Below are 12,062 nucleotides of genomic sequence, written 5' to 3' on the forward strand. Positions count from 1 at the left end.
CTCTGGAGCAGCAGAATACAACCTTTCTCCCTCCTCTATGTGACATCCTTTTATATATTTGAGCATGGCTATCATATCACCCCTTAACCTCCTCTTCTCCAGGCTAAACATGCCCAGCTCCCTTAGCCGTTCCTCATAAGGCATCGTTTCCAGGCCTTTGACAAAATGAACAAAATGTCTTGTGTTCACAGCCATATTCTCAAAAAGTTTTGCAGTATTTCTCCCAGCCAAAACTGTATTGGTCAAGCACACTGTAGACCTTGGTTACACCCTCTTACAGGGACTGAATTAGTAAAGTTTGAAAAATTATAACTATGGCCAAACCCCATTATTATTATTATTATTATTATTACTCATTTCAGTTCTATACTGCTTTACATTTTTAAGAAAGAAATCTCAAATTGGTTTGCAACCCACATGAAAACACCAAATAAAACAATCCAACATAAAATATTGCAAGAAGAAAGTCAGATATAAAGTATACATTCAAAGCAGTACAATTTAGTACAAGAAACTAAAATATTATCTTAAAGATTTCAAAACAAAACATTACCAAGGCCAACTGCAGAATGCACATTTGCTGCAGCAAAGTTAATTTTTAAAAATCTCAAACACTTCAAAATGAAACATTTCACCAAAGGAAGTCAAATATAAAATGTACATTTAAAACAGCATCATTAGCAAGAAAATGAAATATTATCTTAGGCACAGAACATATCTGCTGCACTTGCTACCAATTGTGGTTCGAGCTTGGTGGGGGCCAGCGGCGAAGCATGGGTTGTCAGCACCCAGGGCAAGGCAAGTAATTTGCGCCCCCTAACCCCTAACCTGCCGCCACTGCCAGCTTCTTCTTGCTGCTGCCTGGGCTGGGCTGGTGTGGTTCTCTCCCGCGCTCAGCGCTGCGCTGGGCGGCCTCTGCACTGTCCCTCCCCCAGATAGTCCCTCGCTCTCTCTCCGCACTGCACGCCTGGCACCCACCCCCTCCACAGTGGGCGGCGACCCAGCGGCTCGGATCGGATTCACACAGCCAGCACTGCAGTGAGAGAGAGAGAGTGAGCCAGGTAGGGGCAGAGAGCTGCGAGCGCGAGCGCGCCCCCCCCAGATGTTGCGCCCAGTGCGGCCGGCCCCCCCTGCACCCCCACGCTACGCCACTGGTGGGGGCTGTGGAAACTCAGGCTGATGACCTGGGTCTTGCCTAAGAGGCAGCCAAGCTGGTACTTCTCAGGTTCAGGCAACTTTCTCAAAGTCTGGGTTCCCTTTTTTTCCTGTCTAGAAACAGCTGAGGAGAAAAAAAGGAACCTGTTGCATTGCAATACAGTGGTACCTTGGGTTACATACGCTTCAGGTTACATACGCTTCAGGTTACAGACTCCGCTAACCCAGAAATAGTGCTTCAGGTTAAGACCTTTGCTTCAGGATGAGAACAGAAATCGTGCAGCAGCAGCGGAAGGCCCCATTAGCTAAAGTGGTGCTTCAGGTTAAGAACAGTTTCAGTTTAAGAACGGACCTCCGGAACGAATTAAGTACTTAACCCGAGGTACCACTGTATAGGAATGTGTCTTTTGATGACTACCCAATTATATGCACCCCCCCCCCTTGTTGGCTGTCTTTAAATATCTGTATGTTGTTGTTTTACCTCGACCCTTTTTGGTAAATGTCCAGTTGTTGAATGGGACGCGGGTGTCGCTGTGGTGTAAACCACAGAGCCTAGGGCTTGCCGATCAGAAGGTCGGCCGTTCGAATCCCCACGATGGGGTGAGCTCCTGTTGCTCGGTCCCTGCTCCTGCCCACCTAGCAGTTGGAAAGCACGTCCAAGTGCAAGTAGATAAATAGGTTTATTCCGGCGGGAAGGTAAACGGCGTTTCCGTGCACTGCTCTGGTTTGCCAGAAGCGGCTTAGTCATGCTGGCCACATGACCCGGAAGCTGTACGCCAGCTCCCTCGTCCAATAAAGCGAGATGAGCGCCGCAACCTCAGAGTCGTCCGCGACTGGACCTAGTGGTCAGGGGTCCCTTTACCTTTACCACTTGTTGAAAAGTAGCTCCACCTGCTGCTGCTGGTGGTGGCGCCATTGCCCGGAGCCGGTTCTTCCTTTCCCAAGTTCCATCATTGCCCACATGGAGGCACCCAAAGACTCCTCTGATGAGTCAGCAAGCGAATTGCGGACATTCCTCAGGATGTTGAGGAGGGGCGGCCCAATGCCCAAGCAGCGGCTCGAGCGCCTCTTCCTTCTCAAAAGCTCTAAAAGCTACCCTTGAAGCCACCTTGCGCCTTGGTCCTTCTCGCCCGGTATTGCCTGGCGTGGCAGAGGCTCCCTTGGAGCTACCGTAGACTTGGTGCCTGACATGCTTCAGCTGGGGTTGCCAGAGCCCGAACTCTCTGCGCGCAAAGCGCTGCTCTGCTTCTTAGTTCCCACGTTCCCCCAGAATCTCCCCCCCCCCCGCCCGCCTCCCCGTTGCAACAATGCTTTGTGGATGCTTGACGCCATGCATGGCGAAGGGGAGGCGTCGCTTTCCCTAGAGCTGCGCCGCCCTGCTGCGTAAACGGAGTGGCTTGGTTGTGGTCTACGCGCCACGCCACTAAGGCGGCGCGGGGACTGGCTGCATACCCACGGGCAGCCGATAACTGAACTCTGCTCTTTAAATTACTTTTGCCAGTTGGTATACCGCCTCGTGCTCTGGAGATGGCAGGATGTGGAAGCAAAGAAGGAAAGAGCGAGGATTGGGTTGGTTGTCTGGAAGGATCCTTGGAGGTTTTGCGCGCAATATCCAAGAGGAGGAGAGGAGCAAAGGTTCCCGAGGTCTCTCGCGCCATCGCGCAATTCTTCCTGGAGAGCTCTTCTCAACTCCCCTGCCTTCCCCTTCCCCTTCCGTGGAATCAGCTATAACGCAAAAGGCGAGGCCAGAGGTAAACAGTAATGTCCCCCTGCCCCAGGTTGCTGGACTCCAAGCGCCAGCCAGCGTGGCCATCCCTGCTCCAAGGCCACACGAGAGGCAACACGGCTCCTCCAGTCCCAACCCCGCTCCGGCACACACCCCTCTTTCTTATACTGGGCCAAACCTGCTGTTAAAACGCCCTCATCAGAGCGCGTTGGAGTCTATTGCCCTGCACACTTCACAAGGGAATACATCCCATTGCAATCAGTGGGGACTTACTTCTGAGTAAGCGTCTATATTGTTCAGGGGCGCCAGCTTGAACAAAATATAGGGTGGGGGCAGGTAAGCTCCGCCTCGCGTTATGGATCGCAAGACGCGGCCCACGCGCACCACTGGAATGGCTTTTATTGCGAGAGCCGAAGTGACCTCGTCCCCTAGGAGTTGGCTCCTGTGAGATTGTTGGTCAAGGACAATCAAAGCGGGAAATGCTGGAGCAGGAGAGAGGGTGGGAGCTGGAAAAGCAATTTATTTCAAGTCTCAGTCCCTTATCGTGGCAAGCTGCGATGGCAGTGGGGGTGCAGTGGTTAAAGTGTGGGATTAGGACCTGGGAGGCCACGGGTGGAATCCTCATTCGGCCATGGGCCAGTCAATGCCACAGCCTAACCTACCTCACTGCTGGCCGCATGACCCAGGAAAACTGCGGACAAAAATCGGCTACCTCAGCCAGTAAAGCGAGATGAGCATCGCAACCCCAGAGTCGTCCCGACTGGACTTAACTGTCAGGGGTCCTTTACCTTTACATACCTCACAGGTTTGTTGTGGGGATTAAATGAAGAGGGGGGAGAACCGTGTGTGCTACCTTGGTCATGGGCGTAGCCAGGGTTTTTTGTTAGGGGGGGCAGGCTTTTGTTGGGGCAGCAGAACCTCAGATTTGTATTGATTTGATTTTGATGGAAAAACCTAACAGTACCTAACTATCGAAGATTTTTCACCAAAGCCAGACTGAATGTCTTCCCCTCTGCAGTGCTGGATGGTAGGTTGAGAGGAGTTCCCTACCAGGACACACTTTGCTCGTGTGCTCAAGACATCGATTCCATAGATCATATTTTGTTACATTGTGCAAAGTATGAGCAGGTCAGGGCTGAACTGATACTACCCTTGCTGGTGCCTTTCCCGGGAAAGTCAGAGGCTCACTATGTCAGGTTCCTACTGGAAGACCGGACAAAAGCTAGAACGTTGGCAGTGGCAAAGTTTTTATCGGTAGTTGCAAGAACAAACGAGCCCTATATTCCAAACAAAGTGCTTGATTAACCTGGAGGTAGACTGTATGAACTCTGTATTAATTTGTAATGTTTTGTTGGGTCTCTGGACCGTAATAAAGATTGATGATGATGATGATTTTGATGGACTTTGGAGGGCAGCTGCCCCCTTGGCTACGCCCATGCTCCTGGTGCGGAGAAGACAGGATATAAATGCAAGAAATAAACAAAAACAACAACATAATGGTTTTATCACGCAATCATCATGATCATGCACTATTCTTAGCATCTCATTGTTGAGGTGTTTGGCGTTTCCAATTGCGCACTTAGATTCCCTGCTCTTATTTGGAAGGAAGGAAGCCCTGTGGGAATGAATGAGACTTCCTTCTGAGTCGACATGAAAGCGCCTGGCGCGCGCATCCACACGTGACTGCATTTAAAGGTAGAACTTGATCGTATGCATGAGCCCTCATAAAGGCTTGTGTGAGTTCCTGGACTGACGCGAAACCCGGTTGCGTCGACGTTCCTGCAGCAACTGCCCAACAACTTTTATTTAAAAGAGATAAAAAAAGGAAAAAAAGCTCAACCACTTTGGCTGCCCCCCCCCCAACAAAATTCCTGACGTCTACGGGCATCATACCAACTTTGGGCACCCAAAGCCCCGTTTTATCTGTTAAAAAGATATAGGAGTGTTAAACTTTTTTCCACTGTTGGTTTGAGGCGGAGTTTCTCGATTTTTCGGTGGGCTGCGGACGTTGCCTGCTTTCTTTGTCTTTATTTGGGTGTTTTGCTTGCTTTGGGAGGGAAGGACGGATTCTTCTTCTCCTGCGAGATGCGTATATTAGGGTGCCTAGGGCTGGGTCTCCCCAAAACCAGGAATCCCTGGTGCAGAGGTATTCGCATACCGGTTCCTTCGCACGTGGATCGGGTCGAAGCCACCGTAGTCTTAACTGGGCTGTGGGTCACAGTCACAGCGAAGCTAAGGCTCCCATTCGATCCATCCTGAAATCAGCGGCATTTACTCCTGAGTAAACGTGCCTCGGGCGTAAAGCGCTTCGCACAGCGAAGAACTCTTGCCTTCCCCGACGGCTCAGCGCCGCCACACCCGGTCGCGCCGCGGAATCTAGAGGGAAGAACGGATGAGAATCGTCCCAGGAGCGGCAGCAACAGCAGTAACAACAAAGCAAATATAGCGCTAACCCTGTTGAGCCAAAGTATGCGTTTTTCCAAACAATACGTCGCCTTGCGACGTCGGTCTCAGAAATACTTCGGCTTCTGCAAGTTGCCCTCCTCCCTCCGTCACTCCCTCATCTCAACTTGGGGGCCTCTGTCGATCTTTTTGGCCGGCTAAGGACAACCCCTCCCCGCCCTGACGTGTGAACGCGTCTCCTCCAAGCGGCACGGGCTCCTGTCCTGCTCCAGCGCCGGGTTTGCCGGCTTGAGGTGAGGTGGGGGGCAGGGATGAGCCTCGCACCGGGGGGAGGAAACCTCCGTCCTCCGACTGCGGGGCTCGCCCAGCGGGGAGGGGGCAGAGCCCAGTCCGAGCCGAGCCGAGCCCACCTGCAGGAGACCCGCGCGCCTGGCCCGGCTTCCGCGAGCCGGGGATGGCACCGCGGCTACCTCGGGCCGAGCTCCGGGCCGCTGGGGGCCGCCCGCCGCCCCTTGCTGGCGGCGCCCACCTCCCGCCTCGGAGCGCAGCGAAGGACGTGGCGCCCTTGTGAAGGCTGGGCGCAGGGGGCTTCCCAACCCGGGCTCCGACGGCAGCCTCGGCCCGCTGCAGCAGCCAGGTAAGCGCTTTCTGCCGCGTGCGCCCCGCGCGCACGGAGAAGGCGGGAGGCCCGCGAAGCCAGGAGGCACCCGGAACCCGGCCACTCTCCGCGGCTTGCCGGGCTGCGGGGTCCGCGAGTTCCCGCGGGCGCCTTCGGGGCGTCCAGCAACCGCTAGAGGGAAGAAGCTGCGCGCGGCGGGAGGGAGCTGCAGGCCCAGCTTGCCGGGAGGCGTGGAGATCCCAAGCGCCCTGGCCCTGACTTTTCCCCCTCCGGCCCTTTTTAAAGCGGAGTCGCGGGCGCACCTGCCCACCCTGCCTCTGTGGGCCATGTTGGACGGCCTGAAAATGGAGGAGACTCTGCACGACGCGCTCGAGCCGCCTCCGCCGCAGCCGACCTCCCTCTCCTCGGCGCTGGGTGAGTGCCAAAGTTCCCCGCGCAACGCCGCCGAGGCAGCCCCTTCCCAAAGCGAGCCCTGCTTCCGTGCCGGATCCCTTCGGGTGCCGGAGTTGCTCCGCCTGCCTTTCTGTCCCGCGGGAGCTGCTCGTTTGATCCCGATCCCGAAGGAAGAAACGGAGGACAGGCGGCGCCTGCAGTCTCGCCAGCCCGGCGGGGTTCAAACGACCAGCTCCGGGGTGCGTCTTATTGGGGGGAAAAGAGGGCGGGGGGAACGGTTTTCTCCGTAGTGGGAAGAAAATAAGCGTCCCAAGTGCCTTCGCGAGGAAGGAGAGAGAGAAGGGACCCCTTGCAATCTTCACCGTCACCCATAGAATTTAAGAACGAACCTGCCCAAATAGCAATAGCTATGTCTTTATTAGTTTACTTACCCAAGCCCACAAACACACAGATATCTATGAGGTTAATAACTAGCACAGAAATCTTGTTCTGTACACGCTGCATGGAGCTGGAGCGGATAATCATCGCGCCAGGGCTAATAACGTTTCTTGGAAGGGAATAGCGGAGAACTTCTTTCCTCCGCTTCTGTATGCCCGCACCCTGCACGGCAGTTGTTCCTCTGCCGTCGTCGTCGGCGCATCTTCTCCGTCGGCTCACTCAGCAGCGCCGCGCAATGAAAGCCTCTTTGTCCTGGACGTTGCGCGTTTCAAGTTTCGAGGGTCGCGCAGTGGGCAGATGGAGAACATCGCGACCACAGGTGGCACGGGATTGTCCCGGGATGCGGTTGTCCCACCCGAGGACAAAAAGCAACTTTTGTCTCGACGAATCATCTCTAAATGGTAATATAACAGGACCGCAAATTCTAGGCAGGAAAGATCGATTCTGTATCTAAGAAAACATGGATAAATTTTGAAATATTTCGCCCCTTCCAGGGAGCAAAATCTTGGTTCTGTCTTTGCCCTTCCAAATATACAGCCCCTGGTGCCCAATATTTTCCAGCCTGGAAGGGGCGGAAGGGGACTTCGGGGAGCAGCGCGCCTTTGAATCGTTTGTTCAAGTCACCAAATGACCGAGTCTCAGAAGTATATTTCACATTGTATTTCGAAAGAGAAGCAGATATGAATAAGACACCTTATTTTAAAATAATTTTTCGTTTAGAATTCGAGGCCTTTTTCGTTTTCGCTTCGCTTTGGCCCGAGGGCGGCAAACATTCGCTCAGCCTGAATCTTGCCTCCTTTCTTCAAGTGTAATAGGATTTTATTAGTCACAGCCTTAGAAAAAAGAAAACCAAACAAACAAAAAAGAAAACCACAGAGCCCCTTTTTTGTTGTTTAAACTCCAGCTGCATTTTTCTAAAGAATAAACTTTCTTTTCATAACGCCACGATGACGGGCGGGATGCTTTGCATCTAAACCAAAGAGCGTTTCGACAGCGGCTCAGGATCCCGCGCCTTCGTTTTGAAAGGACATTAAAAATCACCTCGCTCCTTACTGAAAACAGACATCTTTAGGGAGAGCGAAATCCCCGTCGGGGTTTGCAAGGGACGCGATTAGTTTGGGAGATGTAAGGAAATGAAATAAAACTTGTGGTTTGAGAGGGATCGGCGTGCAAAGGCGCCCCGTCGCAAGTCCATTTGGGGCTGCGCAGATTCCCACCTCAAGGCCATAGCCTTGTTTTTTCGGACTGGCCTCAGGCCGGTGTTTACTTTCGAGCCACAGCCCGATCCTAACGCACGTTCTTAGCCAGGAGTCCCGTCCGGCTCCATGGAACTAAGGCAGGGGCGCACGGGAGGTGGGGAGGAGGCGCGTCTTGGCGCGTGCAAGGAACCGCAAGCGCCTCCGCCCCGTCGGAGAAAACGGGTTTGAGCCCCCGAATGGCGGCTGCCAAGAGCTGTCCCTTTCGCCGGCTGGAGTAGTTCGCTCGCGCGGAACCTGCCTAAGCAGCCCTCCGCAGCCGCCCCGTGCCGAGAGAGCTGCGCGCCCTGTTTTCCAGTCCGCAGCGCGCCGGGAAAGCGGACGGCGGAGGGGCGGGGGCCAGTTTTCAGCTCCCTCGCTCCGGGGGCAAGGAAATGGTGCTCGCCGCGAGGGGATGGGGACGGCAGCGGGAGCAGGGGGCCTTCTTGGCCGTCGGGCTGAGTTGCGCCTTGGATGGCGAGGCTGAGGGGATGGGGCGATCCCCGGGACGGTTCCTCATGGCCCTCGCGTTCGTTGCAGGGGGAGCCCCGGCGCGGGCGCGCTCGGTGTGCGAGGGCTGCGGCGGCATCATCGCGGAGAGGTTCCTGCTGCGCCTCAACGAGCGCCTGTGGCACGAGCGCTGCGTGCGCTGCGCCGCCTGCCAGGATCCCCTGCGAGGCACCTGCTTCTTCCGCGACCAGAAGCTCTACTGCCGCCTCGACTACGAGAAGTAAGTGGCGCGCCGGCGGGGCGGGCAGCGGGGCCCCGCGCTCACCTTAACCCAAGACCCGCGAGCGGAAGGCGCGTCGGAGCCAGAAGGCGCCTCGGAGCCTGTTCCCACGAGCAAAGCGCAGAGAAGGCGCGGGGCTGCATTCGAGGGAACCCGGGCGGCCAGTGGGGTCCAGGCGCCCAGACCCGCCGGGACCTGTGCGCCCGGAGCGCTCGCGTTTCCTCTCCATGCTGCAGTCCTAGGAGACTTGGCGGGCCAAAGCAGCGGGAGGACTTGGATATGAATAGGTTCGGGCAGCCAGGAGACACGGGATTGCAGTCTTAGACTTGGGGCACAGTTTGGTCTGCCAGTTGCAAGACCAGGAGTGCGATGGGGGCATCCTGCGGGTCTCTTCTCGCTCCCGGTTGAACGCGGCGCATCTCGCTTTAGAGGGAAGCAAAAGGTTTCTCGTCATGGGTGGAGTCCCTCCACCCCACCCCCCCAGTAAGGACCAACTTGGCAGTTACAGATAGACAGGTGCCCACCCAACAACACCTCAGCAAATCGTCTCTAGGACAATGGGGCAAAACTCTCTGGATCTCTCTCACTGAAACTGGGGGGGGGGGGGACGGACAACAGCTCCCCACCCCACGGTTTGAGTAAGCGGCTGGTGAATGAATGCTGCCCTTTCATATTAAGGGCATCTTGAGAATAAACAGGAGTCACAATTTGGCTCATGGCTTCACACTGCAGACATGTGATCTTGCTGCAAGTTATCCTTTGTATGCAGCTTCTGATTCCCACACCTAAGTGATATCCATGTCTTCTGTGAAGGAGAGTGCCCAGATTGAGGCAAGGGTGCAACTCTCAAAGGGAGGGATCAGCTAAAACGGTGCCTATATATCTATATATTGCTGCATTCTTTCCTGTTTCCTTCAAAGCGCTACTGGTCAGATGGCCCTATTATGTTCCTCACTTCAGTGTTGAACTGACTCTCATTGCAACCCATAAAAGAGCCCTGTTGGGTCATGTGGGTCCAGCATCCTGCAACATCCAAAGGCCGCCAGGAAACCCCCAAGCAGAGGATGGGGGAAACTATCTTCACACATTCCCCCCTCCCCCAGAACAGCCTCCAAAATGGATGTTCCCGTTACCTATAGTGACTTATTTCTATAGCAGTTCTCTATTAATCTGTCGAATTACCTTCCACCTTAGCTAAGTGCTTTAAACAGAAAGCCCTTATCCACCCATCCATTAGTGGAGTTTTACAGGGTGGGACAAGGGAGGCACCCAGTTTCAAACTATGCCAAGGCTGACTGCTGTCCTCCCAAGGCCCATGGTTCTAGGACGGATTTATCTGTGAGAAACAAAGCAGTTTTTCAGAATAGTGGTGCTTGTGTCAAAACTGGTATCATATTCTGTAGTCCTGAATTGGAAAGGGTTTGTGTTAGAATTTCCTTAACTGGTTTCATTCAGTGATTTGTGGAAGTGTTTTGCTCATATCATAGTGTTGAGACATCTGGCGGTATTGAATGCCCAGACACACCTACAAGAACCCTGGGTTTTCTCCCATGGCTTTACGGAGTTAATGTGGATTGGCAAGAATGGGTAGTATTCAACTAAGTTTTACTTGCTTAGATGAACTTATTTCAATGGGCCTACTCTGACTAAAACCATGTGCACAACGGTTGTAATAATAAGAGATTTAGGGCGTCTCCAGATTACCTGTTTGCAGGGTATTCACCCTGATTTACTTGCACAATGTTTACACAGAGGTTATATGATGTCTGCTATTTATTGAGCATACATTCTTATTTGTTTGTGGGGAGGTTATATGACAGTGAGTATTCATCCTGATTTTTTTTTTTTTTGAGGAATATGCATTTCCATCAAATTGCTGCTCCCCCACACTTTTTAACGCACTCCCTTGCTACTTTCTTAACCACAAAATGCACTTTCTAAAAAAAAGTGGATGTGTTGTGCTGGAACACTTGAATCCACTTTAATTGTGTAACCTAAATTTTCTGGTATGCAATTGAATCCCTCCTGCAAAACACTGACAGCCTGGAGGCAACCTGAGATTATCCTTTTAAAGCACGTAAAGGTAAAGGACCCCTTACAGTTAAGTCCAGTCGCGAATGACTCTGGGGTTGAAGTGCTCATCTTGCTTTACTGGCCGAGGGACCTGGCGTTTGTCTGCAGACAGTTTTTCCGGGTCATGTGACTAAGCCGCTTCTGGCGAACCAGAGCAGTGCATGGAAACACCGTTTACCTTTCCGCCAGAGCGGTACCTATTTTTCTACCTGCTCTTTTTGATGTGTTTTCCAACTGCTAGGTTGGCAGGAGCTGGGACTGAGCAACGGGAGCTCACCCATCGCAGGGATTCGAACCGCCGACCTTCCGATCGGCAAGCCCAAGAGGCTCAGTGGTTTAGACTGCGGAGACAATGGTGGTTTTGGTGATGCTGAGCAGATGCAATTGCAGGCAGTTGAATAAGAAGGAGGGGGGTAGCCCCAGTAATCCTTTGTGTTTCCATACTAAGAAAATGATAGTTGTTGTTTTTTAAAAGGAGTAACAACCCATTTTAACCCAGAAGCCACTTTTGTGGCAGAACACTTTCTTTACAGAGAGAAAGTAATGCTTAGGAAGGCCTCTAAATCTTAGCCAGAGGGCTTGCCATTAAGCTCTGTGCCATACACTGAATTTAACCCTGGTATCCTCTCCCAAAAGAATCTGAGGAAAATGTAGGGATTGCTAACAGAAAATGTTCATCACCTTGCCAAACTACAACCCTCAGCATTCTTTGCAGGAGGTCACTACCATTAAAGTGACATAAAACTGATATAAATATGTAATGTCGATTTGCATTTAATTGTAATGGAGTTACAGCTATCAGTAGCATCTGTGTCGACATGAATGTTCTTGTTTTTTTTAAGTAAATATTTTGTTCCTGCTTTGGGGTTCTTCCCCTCTCCTGACATAGTGCAACCCAGCCTGTACCTTTTTTTTGTAGACTTATCCAAATGGCAGTTCCCCTGGTTAGATTAAGGGCTGGATTTGCAGTGGGCATGGTAGAGGGAGACCCTATCCCTCATAATTTCTGGGTGCCTGCCTCCATTAAAGGCCTGCTGTTCTGTGTGAGTTTATGTCCATTGCTATTTGGCATAGGAAAGCCTGGTGCCTACAATACTCTTATGTTGTGTTTGCTGCAATGGAGTAACACGACTACCCCTTTGGAAGTATTAGAATGGACGAACGTTTTGTGAATACCTGGTTGTTGTTGTTGTTCAAAATAGCATTTGTCAATATCTTTGCTGTGCATGCAGCAGGAGATTTAGTTCCATTTGGCTTGCAAATGAGCTCCATGTAGCTGGAAAATTGGCA

At 52.6% G+C, this 12,062-nt stretch overlaps 1 protein-coding gene across 2 annotated transcripts in view; it reads left to right on the forward strand.

Annotated features, from left to right (window-relative positions):
* The first annotated feature begins 5,704 nt into the window (after positions 1 to 5,704).
* LMX1A (LIM homeobox transcription factor 1 alpha) overlaps positions 5,705 to 12,062 on the forward strand; it is a 76,488-nt gene continuing 70,130 nt past the window's right edge. The window contains exons 1-3 of one of the 2 annotated variants that reach the window (XM_081012273.1): positions 5,705 to 5,921; positions 6,189 to 6,317; positions 8,510 to 8,699. In XM_081012273.1, the coding sequence (XP_080868399.1) occupies positions 6,230 to 6,317; positions 8,510 to 8,699 (278 nt within the window). In that variant the 5' untranslated portion in view covers positions 5,705 to 5,921; positions 6,189 to 6,229. Of the gene's footprint in view, positions 5,922 to 6,188; positions 6,318 to 6,917; positions 7,136 to 8,509; positions 8,700 to 12,062 lie in introns of those variants that run through there. The other variant, XM_081012272.1, reaches the window with a different exon arrangement.

This window comes from Podarcis pityusensis (genome assembly GCF_964106645.2).
Source record: "Podarcis pityusensis genome assembly, chromosome: 6".
NCBI lineage: Eukaryota > Metazoa > Chordata > Lepidosauria > Squamata > Lacertidae > Podarcis > Podarcis pityusensis.